A 25,309-nucleotide genomic window follows, 5' to 3' on the forward strand; every position below is an offset into this window, starting at 1 on the left:
GTCGGAACCCTGTGGGGACAGGAGGAGGAAACCATAAGGTATGGATGTTGGGGTGCCTGGGATGGGCCCCGGGGTCCAGTTCTCTTCCACAAGCCGGAGAAACCCTCTCCGGGTCCCACAGGTCCTTCTTCCCTATTCCCTGGGCAGCCGGGCACCAAGCAGCCCTTTCTGTGTTCTGCTGTGTGGACAGAGAGAGACCGATTTGATGTCCCCGGACCCAGGTGGCTTGTCATACCACAGCCATAGTGCAAGAACTGGCCTTGCTTCCTCCCTGCTGAGGAGGCCACAGCTGGCCACCCTCCCTTTGTTTGCTCTGGGAGGGGTAACTGCTGAGCAAACAGGGAAGGGAAATCCCGGATTCTGTCTCCTCACCGTTACCCAGGCCCGGAGGCCTCTAGCTCCTTCCAGGCCTTGTGCGAGAGCGTGCACGCGTGCATGTGTGAGTGTGTGTGTGTGTGTGTGTGTGTGTGTGTGTGTGTGTAAGGGAGCTAGGGTCACTGGTGTATAGAAAACCCAGGGTTTGGCCTTGGCGAATGCTCAAAATAACCACCCCCCCAGGGGCATGAACAGATGGTCCCTGGGCACTTACTGTGTACGGGGCCCTGGGCTGGGCACCCCACATGTCAGAGCTCTTTAATGCCGCCCAGCCACCAGAGGATGTGAGCATCAGGATCTCCAGTTTCCAGAAGAGGAAACTGAGGCTCGGGGTCCAGAAGAGAGGACCCTGACAGAGGTGGGAATCTCATCCAGACCTCTCTGACCCTCAGCTCGGCTGTCCTCTTAGAGGAGCGGTGGGGGAGTGGTTGAGAAGCAGGATTAAACAGGGCCTCTCCCCTTCACTTCTCTTTTTTTCTCCTGCAGCGACTGTGCCATTATCCACGGCCCCCTACTGGGCAGGCGGAGCCCTCCCCATGGCCGAGCTCCTGCCCCAGCTGCCTTGGCCCCCACTGGCTGAGGGTAGCACCGAGGATGCATCAGTGCCCCGGGCCAAGTGGCAGAGCCAGCAGCCAAAGGGTGGCAGGGCAGAGGGCCTGGCCCGTGAGCCCTGGAGGTTCCTAGAGGTGCCCTCCATTTACATCACACCATGCAGTGACGGGGAATCACCCCCGTGCACCCCGATCCCCCAACGCCTGCAGCTGCTGAGGACACCAGACCCGGACAGTCTGTCCCAGGACAGGTCAGCCGGGTGTTGGGACAAAAAGGAGGTGCTCTCTCCCTCTCTGACTCTGCTCCAGGGGGGGCTGACACTGTCCGGGTGCGGGAGCTGAAGGTCAGCTGGAACGTGGCCTTAGCCCCACATGGGGCCTGACCGGAGGTTGTGAAAGAGGCACATGAACAGAAAGAGGCAACTGGAAACATGTGCTGGGACAAGGGCCCCTGAGCTCTCCGTGCTCCGCTAGACACTGCCTGCTAAGGGGGGAGGGGGGACACCCCCTTCGGCACACCCCGTGTTTTTCAAACTGTGGATCATGACCATTTAAGGACCGTGAAACCAAGGTAGTGCGTTGTGATGAGCACTTTTTCCAAACAGAAACAGGATAGAATTGGAAATACAGTCTGTTAGGTAGTAAGCGTAGTTTCCTGCAAATTTTGTGATGTCACATATATTTCTATATGTCACATAGAGTTTTTGTATTGGAAGCCAGTGTAAAAGGTATGTCTTGCTGCAGCTCATGGCGGGGGGGGGGGGGCGGGAGAAGAAGTAAACAAAACTTCTTTGAAGAGACAGCAACCCTGGCACGAGGAGACAGGAGCTGAAGGTTCAAGGCTGCAGGGGGAAAGAAGTAAGAATATACCAGGCCTGAGTAAAAACACCCAGTGTGGTTTCTTCCAATAATGGATGCTAGATAAGAGTGAAGGTTTATGAACTAGAGCTCTGTGTACCAGCATGGAGAAGTCTCAGAAACAATGATGATGGAGAAAGCAAGTTGCAAAATGATAACAGTAGGAGCCTAATAGTGTATCTTTTAAAAGGCATTAAACAATAGGGTATATTGTTGGTGGATCCATCCTGATATTAAAACAGGATGGTAAAGTACACAGGAGGAACACACACCAGCTTCAGGGCGGTGGGTACCTTGGGTGCAGGAGCGGAGAAAGGAGGGATGGGGAGTTGGGTCTTTGGCTGTGCCTGTAAAAGTTTATTTCTTTTAAAAAGGAAAGAAAAGATCTGAAATGAAATGGCAAAATGTCCACATCTATTGGATATGGACGGTAGGGATGACCATTTTTTTTCCTGTTTGAAATAAATAGTCTCTAATTAAAATTTTGTAAGTATTTCAAAAGAAGAAACGGGCCAAGAGAAGTACAGCTGACCCTTGAGCAATGCGGGTGTTAGGAGGCACTGACCCACTGTGCTGTCAAAAATCCAAGTGTAACTTTTGACTCCCCCAAAACTTAGCTACTAAGAGCCTACTGTTGGCCAGAAAGCTTACCTAGAACATAAGCAATCAATTAATGCATATTTTATATGTTATCTGTATTATATACTGTGTTTTTACAATAAAATAAGTTAGAGTAAAAAATGTTTCTAAGAAAATCATAAGACAAAATACATGTGCAGCACTGTACTGTAAAAAAAAAAAAATCCATGTATAAATGGATTCAAGCATATGTTGTTCAAGGGTCATAAAGAGACCAGTGAGACAGAGGGAGATGGTGGAAGGAGTGCCTCTTTAAGACCTGAGAGAAGGTCTATGCAGCGGGAACCGCAAGTGCAAAGGCCCTGTGGCAAGAGTGTGTCTGGTGAAGCTAGGGAAGCTCAGCCATCAGAGTGAATTCAAAAAGGGGAGAAGGAGGAGGCAAAGTCAGAATGGTGACAAGGACCACCCTTGGGCTTTGGGCGGACTTGGCCCAAGGGTGGTCCTTGTCACCACCTTGGGAGGACTTTGCTTTTATCTGGAGTGAGGTAGAGCCACAGGAGGGCTCTGAGCTGGGAGGACCCTAACCTAACTCAGGGGTTCATAGGTTCTCTCTGGCTGCAGGTTGGGAGCAGACTATAGGAGGTAGGATAGGAAGAGCCAAGGGACTGCTGTGCTGTCCTGGACAGGGGCCATATGAGCCAAGAGTTTAAATTCTGGAGAGATTTTATGCTTGGAGTGGCCAGGGATGGCTGAGATATTGGATGTGGGTGTGAGGGCAAGAGAGGGGCCAGAGAAGATGAAGTTTGGGGCCTGCCAGTCACCAAAAGGAAGCAGAGTGGGGTTTATTGGGGGGCGAGGTGCTGCAAAGGTGGGGAGAGGGATGGGAATGGAATTTTTTCAAGCGGTAGGACAGCATGTCGGAAGGTAGGGGTGGGGCGCAAGTTCCCGTGCAGCGGTGCCTCTGGCCAAGAGCTGTAAGGTGGGACTCACATTTCCGGGCTTTCACACCAGCAGTCCAGGGACACCAACAGACTCAGACAGTCCCTGCAGGGCTGTGTCCAGCTCTGCAGCCTACCCCGGAGTGACCTGGGCCAAGTCACTTCCCGTCTTTGAGGCAGGGCTTCCCCACCTGTAAAAGGGCTGCTGTCCCCCACCCCCGCGCTGTCCCGTGGGAATGCCCCTTACCACAGAGTTGGTGAGATCCCAGGGCCAGGGTGACTTGCCCAAGGTCACAGCACAGTTAAGAGCCAGGGAGGCTGGATTCTAACTTGGTCTGGCTAACGGGGTATGGGACGTAGAGAGGTCCCCAGACCTGGAGGACCTCCTGGGCCAACACTAGGTGAGGGGTGGGTGGGCGGAAACGCACCGGAGGACGGAGGCGGCCTCCGGGTCCCACCCCTTCCCGCCAGCGTTGGTTCCTCGATGCCCATAGCCCCCACCCCTCTGCTTCCCAGAATCTCCATCCAGCCGCCCACCCCACCCCCTCCAGTTCGTCCCCCCGCCCCCCGTCTCTGGTTCCGCCCCGGGCGGCCGGCAGCTCCCGGCCAGGGGGCAGAAGGGGAGCTGAAGACCCTTTCCGGGTACCAGGGGAGAGGGTCGCGGCCCGACCCAAGGCAGCTGCCATGGCCGCGTTCCATCTGAATCGAATCTGTTTCTCTTTCTGTCCCTCCCTCTCCTCTGTTCACTTCGCTGCCTCCGATTCCCAGCGTCTCTCTTTTCCCTTCCTCTCTCCTGTTTCGGTTATCTCCGGCGTCCCAGCCGCCCCTCTCGGTTCCCCGGAGCGCTCGCCCTCCCCCTGCGCCCCCGGCCCTGCGCCTCGAACTCTCGCTAGCCGCCCCTCTCCGGCCCGGCCCGTCGGCGCCCCTCCCCCTCACTCCCCGGGTCCGAGGGCCCTCCCGCCGCGCGGTCCCCATTACCGCGCGGGCGGGGGCGGCGCCGTGACGCGACGGGGCGGGGGCGGGAAGGGTGCGCTGACGCTGCGGCGGCTCCCGCGGCTCCGGGGCTCCGGCCTTTGTGCGGGCGGCGGGCAGCGGGCGGCGGCGGGCGGCGGCGGGCGGCGCGGGCGACGCGGTCGGGTGGGGGCGGCGGCCCCGGAAGGCTAGGCAGGTGCCCCGCGGGGACGCCCAGCTCAGCCCAGCCCCGCTCGGCCGGCCCAGCCCTGCGGCCGGGCGCGCCCGCCGCGCCGCATCCATGTTCGAGTAAGGACCCGGGCGGGGGCGCGGCGGGCGGGAGGACGCGGCCGGCCGGCCCGGGGCTGCGCGCGCGCTCGGCTCGGGGTTGGGGGGAGGGTGGCGCGACCGGAGCCGGGGCGGGAGGGGGGCGGCGGTGGGCGCGACCGGGTGGGGGCGGGGAGGGGGCCGGCGCTGCACTGGGGCCTCGGCGCTGACGGCGGGGGAGAGGTGGGGGGCGACCCAGGCTCGGTCACTGCCAGGGCGAGACGCGCCGGGGTGGCGGGGCTTTGGTGGGGGTCCCGGGCTCATCCGCGGGGAGCGGGGCCTGCGGGGGAGGGCTCCGGCCTAGCCGGACGCGGTCCGGGAGGCGAGGAGTGGGTGGGAGTCTGACCCCGGGCTTTGGGCCTGGGGTGCAGGCTAGGCGGACACAAGCCCCTCGCTGGCCCGCGCACAGGCCACGGAGCTCGGGAGCAGCCCCCATCCTGGCCTGGGCCCCCTCCCACCGCCTCTGTCTGTGGCGAGTCCCGGCGCCGCTGGTGGTGGGGGCTTCGTGGCCGGCCGGCCTTGTGCCTGAAATTCCCCAGGTCGTGGGGCCGGAATTGACCTCCTCCTTGTCTGGGCCCGCTATGTTTTGAAGTCTCCATTGTAGGTGTCTTGGAAGTGTATGTCTGCGTGTCTGTATTCCTCCTGTGCATCCTCTCTGGCTGTGTGTAATTTACGTCAGACTCCATCTGTGGCTCCATGTGTTACTGTAAATTTCCTGAGTATGTCTGATTGCCACTCCAGTTGTGTGTGTGTGTGTGTGTATGTGAGAGGCTTTGTGTGCATGGTGTGACCTTCTGTGGTTGTGTATGTGTGTGATGTGTTATCGCATCCCATCAGACCATGCACGCCTGCTTGTGACTTCGGAGTGTGTGTACATGTGTCTAGGTCTCCGAGTGTGCAGACAGCGGAGATCCTCCCTGGTTGTGCATGTGTCTGTGAAATTTGCTTTGGATAACATCTGTGGCTCCAGGCCTCTCCGTAAGTTGCCTGTGTGTCCAGTTGTGACTTGGTGGTATGTGGACACGGTGTTTACAGCTATCATCCTTTGTCTCTGTCTGTGCCTATAATTTATCTCTGAACACATTCGTTCTTGGTGCAAATGTAAGTGACTTGTGTGTGTCCCTAGGTGACATTGTGTGTCCAGGGCCTGGGGTATATGGCTGGAACCCCCTGGGGCTGTGCCTGTAATTTACTTCTGATTACATCTTGGTGTGAAAATTCCTGTGTGTCTCTGTAATCCGTAGGTGACAGTTCTGTTCGTGCCTGGGCTTCTGTGTGTATGCAGCGGAGACCCTTGGGGCTTTGTGTGTGTGAGAGCATAAAGAGAGATCCCTTGTGGCTCTTAGTGGGCGCGGGACCCTCTTTCCTGAGACCTCGGGTGTACCCTTGACTGTTTGGAGCAGTAATGACTGACATTGTTCCCGTGCTACCGTTTATAAAGCACGTCCAATGCATTATTTCCATAGCTGGCCACTGTGTTATTAAGCTGTTTTTGTGACCACCTGGGTCCTTCATGGCTGTGTAAATGTCTGGGTTCTCTGGCGACAATAGAGACTGCTGACCCCTCCGCCCCTTGCCACGTTAGAGCGGTCCTTCACTGTGTCTTCCCCACCAGGCTATGAACACCAGGAGAGCCAAGCTGACCCTATGGCTTAAATTTATCTACAGGGTACCTGCATCGGCTGAGTTCCTTTGTGACTGCTCTTTTACGTGTATGGCTGTCCCTGTAGAATGTGATTTGCTTTCACCTCTTCTCAGAGACTTTCTTATGGCCATCTGTGTGAATGTCATGTATCTGGAACTTTTTGTGGTTTCTCTGATCCTCTGCAGCTGCACTCATGCATCCTGGACAGGCGTGTGTGTGTGTGTGTGTGTGTGTGTGTGTGTGTGTGTAACTTCTGGGACTTTGTGGCTGTAACATACTTGTCATGCTGCAGCTGTGTGAATCTTTATTCTAGAACCCTGCGGCTCTGGGTACAACGCTGACACACCTGTGGGAGCTCTGCTGTGAGGTGGATGGAGGGGGGAAACTTCTTGCAATGGTGGGGAAGTATACCTTTTGCCTATACTGGCTGCGTGGGACCCATACCACGTTTCTCTTTTATGCACACCTGTGTGTGCACTGCCCCTGTTTGACCAGAGGGAGCTCTAGGCCTGGGTAGGTCCAGGAAGTCTGAAGAAAGGTGTCTGCACTGGCAAAACCCTGTTTTCTTCCTAGTCCCTGCCCCCCATAACGGTTCTCCAGCCACAACGGGCTCCTCCCTTCCCTCTGCAGCCGCCTGCCTGGTTGGGCAGCCTCAGGCCTGTGCCTGCTCTCGAACACTTCCTCTTCCTTCTACAGAAAAGCAAGATCTGGGGGCCATAGGCCCTGCCCCGTCTGTGTGTTATCAGGCCTGTCCTTAGGCACCCTCCTGTAGGCCCGTGGCCGTGGGAGAGTGGGATAGTAGGTGGAGAAGGCATCTGCATTTCAGGCTAGAGAGGTGAGAAGATGGGGCAGGGGAGGAAAGTGGTCACCCCCTCCTTCAGAACTCCTCCTGTAGCTCACCAGTGCCCTCAGGGGGAAGCCCAAACTCCTGACCTGGGCCTGAGGGGCCTGGAGGGGGGTGGCCTGTGCCCTCCTGTCCTCCTTCCCCTGCTGGCCACCTCACTCCTCAGACCTGCCAGGCTCAGTCCTGTCCCTGAACACCACACCCCTGTCCCTAACACAGTCTTCCCTTGCGTTTTTGTCTAAGCTACTCTTCATCCTCGGCCTGAGCTCAAGTGTGCCCTACTCCCCACCCACGCAGCCACTTAGCCCTCCTTTGTTTCCATGGTCCTCAGACTTGAACGCACTTCTCCGTCCTGGGCCCCACCCCCAGAGGTCTACTGTGGGTCGCACAAGCCCCAGGGCTGCCTGTGCAGCTCGCATGGGGGGGTGCCTGAGCTCGGTGTCTCCATTTGACACGTGTTCTTATTTTGCTCATCTCGGTTCCCCAACTGGAATGTCAGGTCCTTGCAGGCCGGGACGGTATCTGTTTTGTTCACTTCCGTGACCCAGCGCCTGGTGCAGGGCACGTGCTTAATCTGTACTTAGCGTGTGCAGGATGGAGATTGGGGTCAGTGTGGGCCCTGCGCCCTGGGCTAAGGTGTGTGTGTGGTCCCCATCGGGGTCAGCGTTGGCCACTTGAGCACAGGTGCGCCGGGGCAGGGGCAGGACCTTGGCCTCCGTTTTAGTCCCACAGAACCTACTGATCAAACCCAAAGTGCGTTCCTCGTGCTGGGATTTATGTGACCTTGACATTGAACAACGCAGGGGTGAGGGGTGCTGACCTGCCTGGCAATTGAAAATCAGTGTGTCACTTCCGACTCCCCCCCAAACTTAGCTCCTCATCGTTTACTGATGACCAGAAGCTTTGTTGATACTGTGAGCTGTCAGTGAACATGTTTTTTGGTATACTATCTGTATTATGTACTGTATTACAATAAAGTAATCTAGACAAAATGGTATTAAGAAAATCATGAAGAAAATACCTTTAGAAGACTGTATTGTATTTATTGAATACAATTTCCATTTAAGTGGACCCACACAGCTCAAACCTGTGCTGTTCAAGGGTCAGCTGTCTGTTACCTCACTTTCTCCCCCAGAAACCCCGTGAGGCGATGTCATTAGTCCCCCCGTGGTCAGGAAGAAAATGAGGCACAGGTGCAGACACTTGCCCCCAAGCCACATGGGGAACAAGTGACTGGGGTTTGCTGAGGGTTGGGCCAGTCTCACCCTATTTGAATCCCAGTCCCGTGAGGGATGGGAGAGGGGCGCTGAGCTGGTCAGTCCACAGGAGCAAATGGTCCGTGCCCCACCCTTGTTCTAGATAGCAGGGAGGTGGCTGGTAACATACCCCCACGCCCCGTGGAGCACAGAGAGGGACAGGACCACAGGTCAAGTGCGGGAGGTGCTGTGGAAAAAGATGAAGAGGGAGAGGGATCAAGAGGTGGGAGTGTGGTTTGAATAGAGAAGCGAGGAAGCCGACTCAGAAGTGTCCACTGAGCAGGGACGTGAAGGAGGTGAGGGAGCCTGTCTAGGTAGAAGAACAGGCAAGGCAGGAGCTGGGGAAGAGTGAGCAAGGGGTTGATGAGAGGGTCCAGAGGCTCATTTCGCTGGAGTCAGGTGCAGTGGGCCCGGGGTGGGGGTTCCCCAACCCGACTCAGGCTTTCACAGGCCCCTGCTGGCCACGGGTGGGGAGCAGAGTGGGGGATGGGTGTCAGGGAGACCTGGGAGAAGCCAGCTCCAGGCATCCGGGGGGTCGTGACAGTGGCCCAGATCACCACCTATTTCATTTATTTACTTACGTATTTTATTCCACAAACTCATTTCCTAAGTGTGACTGGAATGCCTACCCTGGGTCCTGGCCTGGGCAGTACCAGGGACAGAGCAGGGACCAGGACTTTGCTGTCGGGGAGCTCACAGGCCTGTGGAGGAAATGGAGCTGTCGTCTGACAAGTGACCGCCCAGAAGGAGTCAGGGCTGGCGTGGGGGACGCAGAGGCAGAGTGCAGGAGAGTGGTTAGCGACAGGATGGGAGCTGCCAGGGGTCCCTAGGGAGCCACAACAGAAGCCCTGTCCGAGAGGGAGGGGTGGCGACCAAGAGCCCTGGGAAAGGCACACGAATTTGCCAGACGGGGAAGGCCAGGGGCAGTCCACAGTGAGGGAACGGCATATGCTGGAGCTTGGAGGCAAGTGAGGGAAGTTTGAGGAGCCCCAGGTGGTCCAGGGACCCCCATCTGCCCCCACCCCCCCAAGAGGCAATGGAGTCCACTGAGGTAGAGTCGTGCCCTGGCTTCAAGCAGCAGTGTATCCTGGGACCGGTGGTTGGTGGCCTCGCGTCCTGGCTTCTACTCCGGGAAGCAGGGATGGCGATACCGTCACGTGTCCAGGGTTGCCTGAGGAATACGTAATTGTACGGGGAGCTTGCCAGCGTCTTGGTACGATGCCAGCAAGTGTCCCTCTGCTGCTCCCGCTCTAGCCAGCGCACAGAGCATGCCTGCGGTCACTGATGTTTCTTGAGAGTTCACTCCATGTTGGGTACAATGTTGCGTGCCAGGGACACAGTGGTGACTAAGACCTCTTTAGTTCACAGCCGGAGGCAACAATAGGCAAAATGACTAGGCAGATGGGATGAGTCCAGGTGGTGTGAAGTGGGCCTCGGGGGCTGGGTCCCCAGGGGACGAGGAGCATTTGAGTCGAGTAAGACAGACCCTGGTGGGCTGGGATACGGAAGGCCATTCCAGGCAGAGGAAATAGAAGTGCAGAGGCCTTGATGTGGGAATGCAGTGGGTGAGCTTAGGGGACAAAAGGGTGCTGGGGGTGGAGGGAGCTGAAGTGGAAGGTATGAGCCACACCAGGGCCTGGGGTGACGAGGTGAGGACTTGGCCTTTACCTGGAATACGGTGTAGCCTGGAGAGGCTTTGACCCAGAAGGGCCCTGACCCAAGACAGGTTCACAGGCTTCCTCTGGTGTAGGGGGCTGACTGCAGGGGGCGGTGATGGGGACAGGGAACCCAGGGAGACTGCGGTGATGTCCCGGGTAGGGGGCGATGAGGATGGAGGCTGGGCCAGGGCGCAGGAGCAGGGGAAATGGGTGTAATAGAAGTAGATTTTGGAGGTAGAGCAGGTGGGACTTGCTAACAGATCAGAAGTGAAGAGTGAACAAGAAGCAAACGAAGCACGTGCTTAGGGTTTTAGCTCCAGCAAGTGAGTGGGGAGGGGCTACTCAAGTATTTGTGAATGAATTAATAATTTTAAAAATAGCAATCTTCTTGAGAGCTTAACTCTATGCCAGGCGCTACTAGAAGCACCTTACACGTGTGATTCACTGAACCGCCCTGACAAGCAGACAAGGACACGTACTTACCACCCATGGGTCAGAGCCGAAGTCACGGACATGCAGAGTGTTAGGGAGCTGCTCGCTCGGTCACACAGCTGGAAGTGGAGTCAGAATGGTGGGTGGGATCCATGGGCTGATATGTGGGCCTCCTAAAACAGACCTGTCCCCATACCCAGCCTGTTTCCCGCCAATGCCCCTCTTTCTCTCCTCCCCCAGCACCACCCCCCACTCCGGCCGGAGTACGCCAAGCAGCTCCCCGTCTCTCCGTAAGCGGCTGCAGCTCTTGCCCTCAAGCCGATCCCCACCTGAGCCTGAACCAGGCACCATGGTGGAGAAGGGGTCAGACAGCTCCTCAGAGAAGGGTGGGGTGCCTGGGACACCCAGCACCCAGAGCCTGGGCAGCCGGAACTTCATCCGCAATAGCAAGGTCGGTGCAAGCCCAGTGGGGTGGGGAGTCAGGTGGAAGGGCAGGGGAATTTAGGGGCTCATTCTGACTCCGTTCCTTTCTCTTGCAGAAGATGCAGAGCTGGTACAGTGTAAGTATTGGGCAGGGCGGCTGGAGGGGAGAAAGGGAGGGGGACAGGTGCCGGGGTCAGCAGACCTAGGGTCACATCCTGGACTGCCGCTTACTTCCTGTGTGTCCTTGAGTGAGTTGCTTAACTTCCCTGGGCCGGTCTCTGGAGACACTGTCCCAGCCTCACAAAGCCAAAGGGAACTCTTGCTAAGAGTGATGCCAGTGGGTCCCTGGCACAGGCTTACGTGGAAATCAGTAAATGACCGTTCTCCTGCTGGCTAATCTCGTGGGCGGGCCGGGGAAGGCAGCCGGGAGCTAGACTTGAAGCCTCCGAGAGCTGGCCGGGGGCTGAGGAGCTGGAGGGGCTTCTGGGCACTTTGTGGGGCACAAGTACAGGGGTGTGAACCTTACCTCCCCACCTCCTCCAGATGCTGAGCCCCACGTACAAACAGCGGAACGAGGACTTCCGGAAACTGTTCAGCAAGCTCCCGGAGGCCGAACGCCTCATCGTGGGTAAGTCCAGCCATGCAGACCCCATCCCCGGGCTGGGCCCTGGTTCCCTCGCGCTGCCCTCCCGCCTCTTCTGCCCGCGCTGGCAGGCACAGCGTGTGTGACTCGGGTGTCTGCCGTCTCTCCCCTCGGCCGCCTCAGATTACTCCTGTGCCTTGCAGCGTGAGATCCTCCTCCAAGGCCGCCTCTACCTCTCCGAGAACTGGATCTGCTTCTACAGCAACATCTTCCGCTGGGAAACAACAGTGAGCCCACTTGGGGACGAGGAGAGGTGGGCGGACTGGGCCCGGGGCCTCTTCTGACCGGCCTCTCGTCTTCAGATTTCCATCCAGTTGAAGGAAGTGACCTGTCTGAAGAAGGAGAAGACAGCCAAGCTGATCCCCAATGCCATCCAGATCTGCACTGAGAGCGAGAAGGTGAGCCAGAGGACCTGCTGGGGGACTGTGGGCACCGGCCTCAGCCAGCCCCTCCTGCCCCAGGCCCCGTTTATTCTCCACACTGAGCTCTCAGAATCCCTTGCTTTCTGTCTATTCCCCTGCCACCCCTATTGGCCTGGCCTAGGCTCCCATCACCTCTGACCCAGAACCCCCTGCACTCCCTCGTGTCAGTGCCTATGGTCTGCCCTCCCCTCACCCCCACCGCAGCTGCCCAGGGATCATATTAATAGTAGAATTCTTCCCTCCCACATACCTATCAACTCAGATGTCCCCTCTCCTTGGAAGCCTTCCCTGACGCTCTGTTCTATCCTAATGATTGTTGTCTCGTGGTCCCAAGATGGCTGCCTGACACCATTGACTCAGACAGGAAGGGAATGGTGGGGAGACTTCCCAGCAGACTTCCCTTTGTGGAATTAGGTGACCATTCCTCCTGGTCAAAGGAGCCTAGAAGAGTGCTCTGGGCTTCCCCCCGCACAGCCCACCCATCTGGGCTGTGCCTGTCTCCTGCCCTGGACTGGGAGCTTGGGGGCTGGGGCCAGGGGCCATCACCTCATCATGGGGACTCCAGCGTCGTCTGGTGCCAGGCTGGGCACAGGATAAACATTCTGTGGAGTGAATGAAGGGATGGATGAATGGATCCATCAGGATGGAGATCCAGGCACAAAGTGAGGGTGGCGACGGAGCTTCCCCTCCCTCCGGCCATGTCTGCCCCCGCACGCTCACAGCTCCCTCTCTCCGGCAGCATTTCTTCACCTCCTTCGGGGCCCGGGACCGCTGCTTCCTCCTCATCTTCCGCCTCTGGCAGAATGCACTGCTTGAAAAGGTGGGTCTGGGTGAGAGTGGATTGGGGATCGAGGTAGGGGGGATCCTGGAGCCAGGAGATCCGAATTGGGGGAGCTGGAGGACCCCTTCTCTCTCCTCCATGGGCACAGGCCTGCCTTGCCTGCAGCTTCCTGCCTAGACTCCAGCAGGGACCACCACGGGCCCCGGTGCCTGGCCCTGCCCCCACGCACCTATATCTGTGTCTCCCCGTGGCCCTTGCTTCACCGCCACAAATGCAGAATGCTCTGAAAATGAGAAGGTGCCTTTGTGTGTGCCGTAGCAAGGTCCGGCCCCGAGCTGACATAGTTGTTTCTAGTCTACAGCAGCACGCTCTAATAGAACTTTCTACTGCGATCAAAGTATTCTCCATCCGCGCTGTCAAAATATGGCAGCTGCTGGCCACACGGGCCTGTTGAACTCTCAGAAAGCAGGTAGGGTAGCTGGAAATCTGTGTTTTTCACTTCATTTTGATTTGCTTAAACTTAAACGGCTACACGTGCTTCATGAACAGCACAGGCCTACGTTTACCTCCGTGTGATCGTTTAGGACAAGAAATATTGACGTGTTCGACTGGGGTGCCTCTTAGATGTGATTGTAATTCAACATAAAGTTATCATATCTGTTCAATATTGAATATGCCAGTGATTCTCAAACTCTGTAGCTTCCAGAACCCTCTTTAAAATAATGGTAGACTCTCCACAGAGCTTTTGTTTAAGGGGGTTAGATCTACCAATAGTTACTGTATTAGAAATCGAAACTGGGGAATTCTTAACCACAAGAATACGCGAGCACACACTGCATGAGCCCCCAGGAAAAGACAGTGTCACGTGTCACGTAGCCTCTGGAAAATTCTACTGTACACTAGTGTGAGAATAAAAGTGAAAAAGGCAAGAAGTATTTTATACTACTAGTAACACTTAGCCACACTTATGAAAATAATTTTGGTGGCATGGACCTCCTGAAAGGCTTGGAGGATCCCCAGGAATCCTTGGACCACCCTTGGAGAACCTTTGATATATTGTGCATTGTGTACTAAATACAATGCAGTCATCATTATTGGTCCCGTGTTACTACATGCAGTACAGGCACTGCCTTATCTTTCCTAGATCTGCTACTTTCTTAATCTTGACTTATGTCTTGCCCCAAGACATTTTGTGTAAGGGCTTTTAGACATGGCATATTCCGATGGCCTACTGTGGGCTGGCCCACAGGCTCCCCAAGCCGGCTGTGGTTGCGTGAGTTTATACAGGTGGCTGCAAGTTACAGAAAGTCACAGAAAACTAAACCACATGTGCTTTAAGCAAACAGACACTGAATTACTTCCTGAGTAATAATAGTAGCTAATACTTCGGGTGCTGCTGGGTGCCAGGCACTGCTCTGAGCATTACATGCAGTAATTCACTTTGTCTTCACAACCACCCTGGGAGGTAGCTATCTGTTTCACCAGTGAAGCATGGAGGGATAGCCTTGCCCATGGTCATGAGGGTTTTCATGTGGCAGAGCTGGGGTTGTGACCGTGGCAGTTAGATTCTGTATCATGCTAATGCTCCTCTTACGGGAGGTCTGGAGGCAGGCAGCCCAGGGCGGGTTTGAGGGCTCTCCCCCGCATCCCCTATGCCTAAGGACCCCAGCTCTTGTTTATTCTTCCACACTGTCTGCCTTCTGCATGTTGATGTTTTATTCACATGCTTGTTGCCTCATGGTTACAATATGGCTGCCATAGCCCTTGACATCATGTCCTCCGTCACATAAGTGTCCAAACATGAAGAAGAAAATGTGTGGGTAGAAAGGGCACTTTCCTTTTTCAGGGAAGGAAAACCCCCCTTTAAGCCAATTGCTCTTTGCATGTCTTTGGCTAGAACTGGCTAAAGGACCACCTCAGTTGCAAAGGAAAGATGGAAAACTTGGCGTAAACCAGTTATAATTTATCCCTAGGGCTGGGAAAGATTTTCGCCCCGAACAAATTGGGTTTCTGCTGGTGGGGAGGGAGGATGGCTGGATGTCAGGTGCATGGTCCGTGTCTGCGACTGCTGGCCGACAGCACCAAGCAGGCCAAACCTGCTTTCCAGCTGTGCCACACTCCTGTCCTGTCCCCTCGGGGGCAGCTCCAGCTGTGCCCATCCTTAGAAGTGATGGTGCTGGAGTAGGAGTCCAAGAGAGGGTCATGGCCTCCAGGGAGGCGGAGGGCTGGGGAGGGTTCAACGTTCAAGCCCTGGAGCCAGACTGCTGGGTTTGGGGTTTCCGCTCCATCACCGAGGAGCTGAGTGACCCGGGGCAAATCACTGAACGCCATCAGAGAGGGCCGTTCCCTACTTCATAGCAGCCAGAGCTGGGCCCAGAATAAGTGCTCGGTCAGGTTAGCTCTCGTGAGGCAGACTGGCCCTGCGGTCAGCTCCAAGGTGCAAGAGCAGTCCCCCTACCCCCATTCCCCGGGGGTCACATCTCGCCACTGCCACTCGAGCACCTCTGTGCCTCAGCATCATTGCCTTAAAACAATGATGTTAGTGCTTTATAGAATTGTTCTAGAAGATTCAGTGAGTTTGCCACAGGACGCCTGGTAATAATGCAGTGGCTGGCTGCCTTGCTGCTGGGCTGTCACTGCTCTTCCGTCCCAGGCCTCCAGCCACTGTGGCCAGGAGCACTTAGGAAAGCAGTCTGGGGCAGGACAGCATGGCGGGTGGGAGCGTAGGCTCTGGGGTCCGGCTGCGTGTAGAACCCTGAGTTGCCCCAGGTTGCTTGTGGGACTTCGGGCGTGTGACTTCTGCTCTCCTGGCCTCATCTTCTCCTCTGTAAATCTGGGAATGCTACCCTGTGGATGTGGGAGTCTTGTGAGGACCTAAGGGGACAGTCCTGAGCGCCCTGAGTCCTGGTGAGGGGTGGATGGAACTGGATGGGGGGGCGCTGCTGCCCCCTTGTGGACACCATGGGAATGCTGGCCTGAGGGCTAGCAGGGCTGTGGCTGGGAAGGGCTGTGGGCCCAGGGAAGCGGAGACCAACCCCATGTTCTGTCTGTCCAGACGCTGAGCCCCCGTGAGCTCTGGCACTTGGTACATCAGTGCTATGGCTCCGAGCTGGGCCTCACCAGCGAGGATGAGGACTATGTCTGCCCCTTGCAGCTGAATGGTCTAGGGTGAGTCAGAGGTTGGTGGCTGGTTCCTGGGGTGGGGGGAGACGACAGGCTCTGTGTGCAGAGCTCCTGGAGTCCTGGGTGGACTGAGGTGGGCATAGAGTCTGGGAGACCAGGAGGGTGTGTGGGGTGCAAAGATACAGCAGTCCCATACCCTCCCTTTCCCCCACAGGAGCTCCAAGGATGTGGGAGACGTGATCGCCCTGAGTGACATCACCCCCTTGGGGGCAGCCGACAACAGCCAAGAGCCGAGCCCGGTGGGCTCGCGCCGTGGTCGCATCACCCCCAACCTTTCCCGAGCCAGCAGCGATGCAGACCATGGGGTGAGCAGAGAATGGGGCCGAGAGTGGATGCTGATGGCAAGAGACAGAGGACGGTGTGTGTGTGGCGGGGGGGGGGGGGGTCAGGGAGAGGAACAGACTGAGAGTTGGTGGAGGGATGGGGAGGGGAGCAACAGGGCCAGAGAAGAGGTGGATGGAGGGATAAGGGAGAGGATGGACAGAGGGATGGGATGGAGCCAAGATGGGCAAAGGAAATGGAATGAGAGAGAGAGGTGAAAGGGCAGAAGACAGGAAGACACTGAGACAGAAGAAGCAAGGCTTGGATGGATGGATGGATGGATGGAAGGAACGATGGACTGACAGAGCTGGACAGACAAGGCACGGAAGGATAGACAGAAGGGCAGAAGAGGCATGAGAAGGTTTATGGCCCAGGCACCCAGGACAGGCCTGGTAGGGGCTGAGAGGGCCCTCATCTGGGCAGCCCCAGGGCCCCTTGTGGCTCGGCTGGAAGCTTCGTGCACACGTGAACCCCCAGCATCGAATTTCCTCCAGTCTCAATCCTTATGGCCACACGGGGCGGGGGGGCCCTCAGGCTGGAATGGAGGGGGACAGCGCTGGAGTCAGCCTTTCTCTGCAGGCAGAGGAGGACAAGGAGGAGCAGACGGACAGCCAGCCAGATGCCTCCTCCAGCCAGACCGTGACCCCGGTGGCCGAACCACCAAGCACTGAGCCGACCCCACCTGAGGGGCCCACCTCCCTGGGCCCCTTGGACCTGCTGCGCAGTGAGGAGCTGTTGTCGGACACGAGCAACTCTTCCTCGTCCACAGGGGAAGAAGGTGAGGCAGGTGGCCCCAGGCATGTGCTTTGCCTCCATGGGACAGCCCCTGCTCAGACTGGCGTCCACATGGGATTGGCTGGCTCCTGGGACTAAAAAATCCAGGGGGTGCAGGCATTCAGACGGTGCTGTTAGAAATCTGTCTAGCTCTGGCTCGAAGGCAGCAGAGCGGATGGGTAAGAGCACAGGCTGTGAGGCCAGACTGCCCGGGCCCAAATGCTGGCCATACTGCCTCCTAGCTGGGTAACGTGGGCAAATTATTTAACTCTTCGAGCCTCATTTTTCTCATCCGAAAAATGGGGTTAGCAATAATCCTGCCCACTTCATGGGGTCAATGTTAAGAGAATGAAAGTGAGTTAATGTTTGTAAAGTGCTCAGGCCCGTCGGTGCTGGCTCTTGTTACTACTCTTTCCATTTCCCATGTGCCGGCTTCCTTCTTAGGTAGCCTCCATTCTTGGGCGGAGGCGGGGCACAGAGAGCCCCAACCCGCCCTCTTCCCCGCCAAGCCTAGCAGGGAGAAAGCCTGCTTTTCCCACCAGAGGCACCAGAAGCTCTAGGGTTGGCTCTGATTGGTCCACCTTGGAGCCCAGGCCTGTCCCTGAACCAATTACAGCAGCTGAGAGCCCAGGCTGATCAGGAGCATCACAGGCCCACCCCTGTGATGCCAGTGACAGCAGCCCCCTGGGCCCGGGCGTGTGCTGCTCCATGAACCGATCACAGTGGCTCTGGCTGGCTGAGTGGGGGGACGCATGCCTGCCCTAAAGCCACCCCTGGGGCAGAAAGGGGCCAAGCGGTGCTCCGGTCTGCGTCCACCCCAGCCTGCGAGGATGGGGCTGCCCTTCCACCGCTCGAGGCCTGGGAGTGGAGAGGAGCAGTCACCCAAGGGAAACCGAGGCGCTGCTCCAAGGAGGGAGCAATGCAGCCCCCGCCGTCCTTCTCTGTCCCCCAGCTGACCTGGCCGCCCTTCTGCCCGACCTCTCCGGCCGGCTCCTCATCAACTCCGTCTTCCACGTGGGAGCCGAGCGGCTGCAGCAGATGCTTTTCTCAGACTCGCCCTTCCTGCAGGGCTTCCTGCGGCAGTGCAAGTTTACAGGTCAGGGGGCCGAGCTCCCCTGGCTGCAGGGGAGGGGCGGGGGGCGCGGAAGCAGGAGACCAGCAAGCCCTGCAGAGCAGATGTGGCCCAGGGGGCGGTGGGCAAGTGAGAAGCCACATCCGCGAGACCAGACCAGACGGGCTCTGCCTCTTAACTAGCTGAATGGCCTCGGGCAGTGTTCCGAGCCTCTCTGCCTCAGTTTCTTCCTCCGTCCATATGTTGGGGGCATGATAACAGTCCCTGCTGTAGCCAGGTCTCCTGAGAGCTGTATGAGTTGATAACTAGACACGTGCTAAGAGCAGTGGTATACAGTAAGCACTTAATAAACACAAGTTGATGATCACACATTTAGTGGCCGCCCTGTCAGATTTGTGCAGAGGTCAGGATAGACGAAGTCGAGGATCTAGTGAGAACGACAGTAAACAGACACACAAATAAGTCACAGATGTGCGGGGACAGAGTGCCAGAGGGGAGTCTGTGACCTGAGGGGTCTCAGGAGAAGCTGCTGGAAGGATGTGATGAAGGAACCGAGGCCTGAAGGAGGAGCTCTTCTGGGGAAAGGCGAGGAGATGGGAGAGAAACCCAGGAGGCCAGCGGGGTACCTGCAAAGGCCCTGAGGCCGGGGGCAGACACTAGGAGAATCCCTTGAGGTTGGGCCTCTGTGGCCATGTGTGGCGAGGTGAAGCCACAGTGCCAGGTGACACGGAAGGGTTCACGGTGGAACCAGCTGAACGGCTCAGGAGGCTGTGGAAGGGATTCAAGCAGGGGAGGGGCTAGTCAGTTAGTCGTCTTTTCTCTGTTTCTTTTTTTGTGTTGATGAAAATGAGTCAGGTAGAATTCTCTGCAGAATGAGTGAGAGCGTGCCTTGGTTTGGGGGCCCACAGTCCTCCAAAATGATGCTCATGTCCTGGAGGGACAGGCACATCAGACTGAGGAACTCAGATTCTGTCTGGGGGCCCTGGAGAGCCATGGACTGTTCTAGGCAGGTTACGGGCAGGAGCAGGCTTGGCTTTAAGAAGCTACCCCTGGACCTCAGAGGTGGAGTCCAAGGCCAGAAACTCGGGGGGGCGGAGTGGGACCCTGGGCAGGCAGGGATGGACTGAACCAGGAGCAATGTTCAGTTCAAGTGAACACAAGGGGGAGGGAGTGTCCAGGGCAGGGCCCAGGGCTCTGGAGGAGTCTGGAGTATGGTGGGGCCACCCCTGCACTGGGACCCCGAGAGGAAGGAGGATGCCGAGGCCAGTGTGGGACCTCCTGGGTGTCTGGGGAACTTCCAAGGGAAGGTGTTCAGGAGGTCACAGGACCCTAGGTCTGAGGCACACAAGAGAAGCCAGGACTGGTACAGAGAGGGAAACTGAAGCTGCAGGAGCAGATGAGATGGCCCCAGGATGAGTGACAAGCATAGGGAAGAGAGAGGTCCCAGCTCAGAGTCTAACCAACATCTGAAATTTTAGGGCTCCAGAAGGAAGGATGGGGCACGGGGGCAGGGTGGGTTTGGGGACGAGTTCCTGGAGCACTGGAACAGTCCAAAAAAGGCTAGTTCCCACAGCCTGTGGGCAGAAGACTGGAGAATGGTGTCCTCATTTTGTCCCTTCCTCCCTGCCTCTCCCAGATGTGACCTTGAGTCCCTGGAGTGGCGACAACAAGTGCCACCAGCGCCGAGTGCTGACATACACCATCCCCATCAGCAACCCCCTGGGCCCTAAGAGCGCCTCCGTGGTGGAGACACAGGTGGGCCCGGGTGGAGGGCAAAGTGGCAGGCCGGGCAGCCCTGGCTGGCTTGTGGGGGGGCCTGACTCCCTCCTCCCTCCTCCCTCCTCCCCACAGACACTGTTCCGGCGCGGCCCCCAGGCGGGCGGCTGCGTGGTGGACTCCGAGGTGCTGACCCAGGGCATCCCGTACCAGGACTACTTCTACACTGCCCACCGCTACTGCATCCTGGGCCTTGCCCGCAACAAGGCCCGGCTGCGGTGAGCAGCGGCCCGGCCCCTCCCCTGACAGAGTCCCCTCCCTTGGGGAGAGGTGGCAGAAAGCCCCCAGGGCTTTGGCCTGAGCCAATGGGCCCAGAGCCACCATCCACCAGGATGGGAAAGGGGGCGAGGGACAGGTTTGGGGGAAGATGAGCTCAGTTTGGGGTGGGCTGAGCTGTCTTTTGGACCCCGGGTGGAGCTGGGGCACAGCACAAGACGGTAGAATCGGGGCCAGGTGTGGGCTCAGCTGCGGGGGGCCCAGGGCGTTGCTAAGTCTGGGAGACTTGCCAAGGTGTGTTGGTTTGGCCTGTGGGTGACAAGGGACCCTCTCTGAATTGGGGGAAGGAAAGCACCCCCTTGGAATGGTCAGAGTCAGACCCTGACCCCCTCCCCCTGTCCCCCGCGACCCCAGGGTGTCCTCTGAGATCCGCTACCGGAAGCAGCCCTGGAGCCTCGTGAAGTCCCTCATCGAGAAGAACTCCTGGAGCGGCATTGAAGATTACTTCCACCACCTGGGTAGGGGGAGGTCGGCCCGGCTGGGGATGGGGTGGTGGCCTGGCTGGCCGGGTGCAGCCACGCAGAGGTCCCTCCTGTGTCCACAGAGCGGGAGCTTGCCAAGGCGGAGAAGCTGTCCCTGGAGGAAGGCGGGAAGGACACGCGCGGACTGCTGTCAGGCCTGCGGCGACGCAAGCGGCCCCTGAGCTGGAGGGGTCACGGCGACGGGCCCCAGCACCCGGACCCAGACCCCTGCGCCCGGGCGGGCATGCACACCTCAGGTGTGTCCCCTCGGGCCGGGCCGGGGCCCTGGTCGTGTGCTGGGATGGCTCTGTCTGACGGCACGGCGCTCTCCTTCAGGTTCCCTCAGCTCTCGCTTCTCGGAACCGTCCGTGGACCCAGGCCCCGGGGCAGGCGTCCCCAGCGCCCTGGTTCTCATCAGCGTGGTGTGAGTAAGGGGCCGGGGCTGTGGGGTCAGACAGGCCTGGATCTGCATTCTGGCTGTGTGACCTCAGGCAGGCCTCTCTGGGCCTCTCCGGGCATCTAGTGGAGTGGGAGCGTGGGCTCACTTTTTAGCATAGCAGAGATGGAGGGAGAGGATGTTTGGAATGTGCCTAGTGTGTTGTGGAGAAGTCTGTCCTGCTGGGAGAGTGAGGCCCTGAGGCCTCTGGGAGGTCAGAGGAGCCTGACAGCCTGGGGGCAGGGAGGGCTTTCTGGGTGAGCAGGCACCCAGAGGAGGTAGAATGAGGGGAACCGGGAGAGATCTGGGGAAAAAGCACTGTCATACATCTCAGTCCTATTTTCTGTGTCCAGCCCTAAGCTGGGGGACACTGGGGCCACAGAACTGACTAGAGACCTGTCAGCAGGCCAGGGTGCTGGGGGACAGGGTGGGGACAGGGAAGCTGCAGGAGGCTGGGGAAAGCTTCCCAGAAAAGCAGAGGATTCCTGAGCTGAGACTATGGAGGGTGAAGCAGGGAGACCTGGGAGCACAGAGGCCAGGGATAGGGGAGGTGGGGACAGGAAACTCTGAGGACGTGGAAGTGAGGTCCGAGCTTCCGGCAGACCCTGCAGGTGAGAGTCAGCTCAGTCACACACTCGGCCTCTCTGGGCCTCAGTTTCCCAGCGCCTGAAGTCTGGAGAGGGGCCATGTGGCACACTCAAGGAGGGGCGGGGCAGGCTCTCACTTCTTTTGTCTTCCTGTTGCTGCCTCCCCAGGATCTGTGTGAGGTAGGGCCCTGCTTCCTGCACCCCCTTCCCCTCTCCCCCCAGACCCCAGCTGTAGCCCCTTCTCCTGGCCCTGAGCCCCCGGCTCTCCCAGCCAGGCAGCCTGCTGTGGCCATGAGGGGCGAGGCCTGGATGCCATCCCTGACTTTGCTGCTTAGGGACTATGTGCCCATAGGCATGTCAGTCACCCTCTCTGATTCCACTTTCTCCTCTGGAAAGCGGGGTGATCATGGTGCCCCTTTGTGGTTTGGTTGTGTGGGTGCTACTGACCTAGGAGAGCTTCTGTGTCCAGACGCTGACCTCTGACCCCTGCCCTCAGCCTCATCGTCCTCATCGCCCTCAATGTCCTCCTCTTTTACCGCCTCTGGTCCCTGGAGAGGACGGCCCACACCTTCGAGTCCTGGCACAGTCTGGCCCTGGCCAAGGGGTGAGTGGGGGGCCTGAGGGGGCTGGGGACTTGGGCGGGTCGGGCGAGGCCTCCGCCCCGCTCAGGCCCTGCACCCCCTTGCAGCAAGTTCCCCCAGACGGCCACGGAGTGGGCAGAGATCCTCGCCCTCCAGAAGCAGTTCCACAGCGTCGAGGTGCACAAGTGGAGGCAGATCCTGCGGGCGTCCGTGGAACTCCTCGACGAGGTGCGGCTATGGGGCTGCGGGGCCCTGGGTTTGGATCCCGGTGTGTGGCAGATACCTCTGGGCCTCAGTTTCTTCCTCTGTACAAGGAGGAAGCCAGTCCTAGTCCCTAGCTCCCAGGGTTGCCGGAAAAATGGAAGAAAGAGGTGGCTCGCAGCCAAGGAAAAATGTCCACGGTGTCTGACTTCAGGCATGGCTGGGTCCAGCCACCCTCATGCCATCTCCTGACTCTGCCCACCGCCAGGGTTGGCTTTGTTTGAAGGTGTCCTACCCTCCTGCCCTTGACCAAGGTGGCAGCTGCCGCTCCGGCTGACATGCAAAGGAAAGGGCTCGTTCTCACTGGCCGATGGGCTCACCTGTCCATCCCTGAACCCATCACAGTGGCTGGGGGCAGGCGAGGCTTGGTCCTTGAACCCCACTCCCACTAAGGGGTCACATGAGGGTGGGAAAGAGTTCCTCCCAAGGATGCGAGGAGGGTCTCGTCTCCAGAAGGGGTTGCCCCGAACATTGTCTGTAGTACAGTGGCTGCATCTCTGCAGATGGCCATGTTCAAGTTCCGCTGTGTGACGTTGTACGAGTGACTACACCATTGCCAGCCTTGGCTTCCTCCTCTGTACATGCTGTTACCTCAAAGACGGGCGTGAAGATCAAATGAGTTAACGTTGGAATAGCGCTCGTAGTAAACACCGCGTGTCTCTGCGGTTATTAGCCTGAGCCCAGTGCCCGTAACAGAGCACAGTAGGAGCTCTGTTAATGTGGTGGTGGGTCAGCACAAAGGTCAGGTACTGGGGTGGTGCCTAAGGTGGGAGGAGGAGGGGTGGGAAGCGGAGGACTGGCTGGCATTGGCTGGGTGCCCAACGATATCAGAGCCCGAGTTGGGGCATGACGGCAAAATTGTGTGTGGTCACTGGAGACCAGAACGTGGAGCCCATCTCGGGGGGCTTTGTTGCACCCTGAAACCAGGCTGGCGGGGAGATGCTCGTGCTGGGTAGGCTGCGCAGAACAGGGCAGGAGGGGATCGAGGCTGGGGTCACATCACCCGGAGAGAGGGGTGGCATGGCCTCCCCATCCTAAGTTAAATTCTGATTATTTTCCTCTTAAATTGCCAAGGGCACAGAGTTGACTCCACAAATTCGTTTACCGCAGACTCAGATGGAGCTGGGCTGTCCTGTGAGCCAGTTTGTTCCTCCAGGCCAGCCTGTGTTGCCCCGCATCTAAGAGAGGGGGCTAAAGTCTGAGAAGCCCAGACTTCTCCAAGGTCACACAGCAGGGAATAAGAAGAGCTCCTGTGCCAAGTGCTAGGTGTTCGGCCATCAGAGCCCTGAACTCGTCCTATGATCTTTCAGCTGGGGAGCCTGGGATAGTTATGGGGCTTGCCCAAGACCACCCAGTACATAGCAGGGGTGTGCCCGGAACCTGGGCCATTGGGACCCCTTCCTTCACCAGCATCTTAGAAGTTAAACTGGGGGCAATACAGCTCTACTGTTTTCACGGGGTGACCTTGGTTGGGGACATGACCTCTTTGGAGCCTCCCCAGTTCCTCAATGGAGGGAAACCCTGCCAGCACTCACCTCCCACCCTGCCCACTTCTTCCTCCCAGATGAAGTTCTCGCTGGAGAAGCTGCATCAAGGCATCACTGTCTCGGACCCTCCCTTCGACTCCCAGCCACGGCCTGATGACAGCTTCTCCTGAGGAACCCCAGCCCCATGGCCGACCCCCCTAATGGACAGACGGACACAGAGCCTCGGTGGCCACTGCTGGCACGGTGTGAGCGCCGGGAGCCTCCCGCCCACCCCTCCCCGTGGCCCAGCCAGGGGCCACACAGACATGGGGACCACAGAACGGAGATGCACTTTAGACCAGCGTGTGCAAGTCCAGCTGCCATCACCGGCCCAGCCAGGGAGCTGGCCTGGCCCCCCGCTAACTTATTTTGCCCAGCTGGGGTTGTGGGGGGCGCCTCTGGGGTGCACGATTCCCTCAGCTCTGGGTTTAATGTATTATATTTATTTGGGGCCGACGGAAAGCCCCAATAAAGGGTTGGAAACAGCTGTGGCTGTGCCTGCAGGGTCCCCGGGAGTGGGCGGGGGTCTCCTGTTGCGCTGGAAGGGGGAATCTGTCCATTTTCCGGGGGCCCGAGTCACTCACACGATCTGGGATTCTTCAGCATCTTCCACAGGCTTTGTGTCTTCGGGGTCCAGTGTCAGGACTGTGAGGGCAGACACAGATGCCTGGATGCCTGGGTTCAGATCCTACCCCTGATCCTTAGCGGTCACATAACCCAGGTCAAGCCTTCTGAGCTTCCTGGTTTCCCCTTCTGTACAATGGGCGTTAAAAGCAGCACTTGTCTCCCGGGGTTCTTAGAAGTGAATAGTCCTACACCCCCCTGAGTTTCTGAGTCAGCAGCTCTGAGGTGGGCTGAGAGTGTGCACTTCCGACAAGCTCCCCGGATCCCACTTCACGAGCCACTCTGACAAGCGCTACGTTAATGAGTGTGGCGCCTCACAGCGGGGCCTGGCGTAGAGTGAGTATTCAGCTGATGTTCCTCTCACCGTGGAAGAATTGGGGGGGAGAGGAAAGTGACTCCTGTAGTAAGCACCAAATGGGGACCAGACTTTGTGGCAAGGTCTGGTGCTCGTTTAAGTTTCATGGTGACTCCGTGAGATGGGGGGAGGCAGATAGGTATGTGTCTGAGGCCACTGCAGGCCTGTCCCTGGTGTCTCCACACTTAGATGCAGGGTCCTGTCCCCTGCAGGACCCTACCACGGCCTGTACAGGTTGAGGCCATCTGGAACCATCTTGCCAATGAGGAAGTGGGCTTAGAGGCCAAGTCTCTGGTCCAGGTAGAACCCAGGTGTGTCTCACTCAACGCTATTCTGGTAGCAGAGTGAGTGAGAGATAAGGAGAGACCTTTGACATGTCACAGGCTGTGAGAA

At 58.0% G+C, this 25,309-nt stretch overlaps 1 protein-coding gene across 3 annotated transcripts; it reads left to right on the forward strand.

Annotated features, from left to right (window-relative positions):
* Positions 1–874: 874 nt before the first annotated feature.
* On the forward strand, positions 875–24,422 carry LOC111161407 (GRAM domain containing 1A). 3 transcript variants are annotated; one of them, XM_022525023.1, is made up of 20 exons: positions 4,461–4,561; positions 10,655–10,865; positions 10,954–10,974; positions 11,381–11,465; positions 11,604–11,707; positions 11,783–11,878; positions 12,642–12,722; positions 15,739–15,851; positions 16,021–16,171; positions 16,767–16,965; positions 17,914–18,057; positions 19,670–19,788; positions 19,885–20,027; positions 20,440–20,543; positions 20,630–20,803; positions 20,883–20,970; positions 21,738–21,749; positions 22,066–22,173; positions 22,258–22,378; positions 23,976–24,422. In XM_022525023.1, exons 1-20 carry the CDS (start codon positions 4,554–4,556, stop codon positions 24,066–24,068), a joined length of 2,175 nt encoding a protein of 724 aa, XP_022380731.1. In that variant the 5' UTR covers positions 4,461–4,553; the 3' UTR covers positions 24,069–24,422. The 3 variants fall into 3 exon arrangements, with proteins under 3 accessions (XP_022380729.1, XP_022380731.1, XP_022380730.1); XM_022525021.1 differs by lacking the exons at positions 4,461–4,561; positions 21,738–21,749 and adding an exon at positions 875–1,177; XM_022525022.1 differs by lacking the exon at positions 21,738–21,749 and having other exon boundaries at positions 4,462–4,561.
* The last annotated feature ends 887 nt before the right edge of the window (positions 24,423–25,309 follow it).

The sequence above is a fragment of the Enhydra lutris genome, unplaced genomic scaffold (assembly GCF_002288905.1).
Source record: "Enhydra lutris kenyoni isolate GAN:26980312 unplaced genomic scaffold, ASM228890v2 scaffoldscaffold85, whole genome shotgun sequence".
Lineage (NCBI taxonomy): Eukaryota > Metazoa > Chordata > Mammalia > Carnivora > Mustelidae > Enhydra > Enhydra lutris.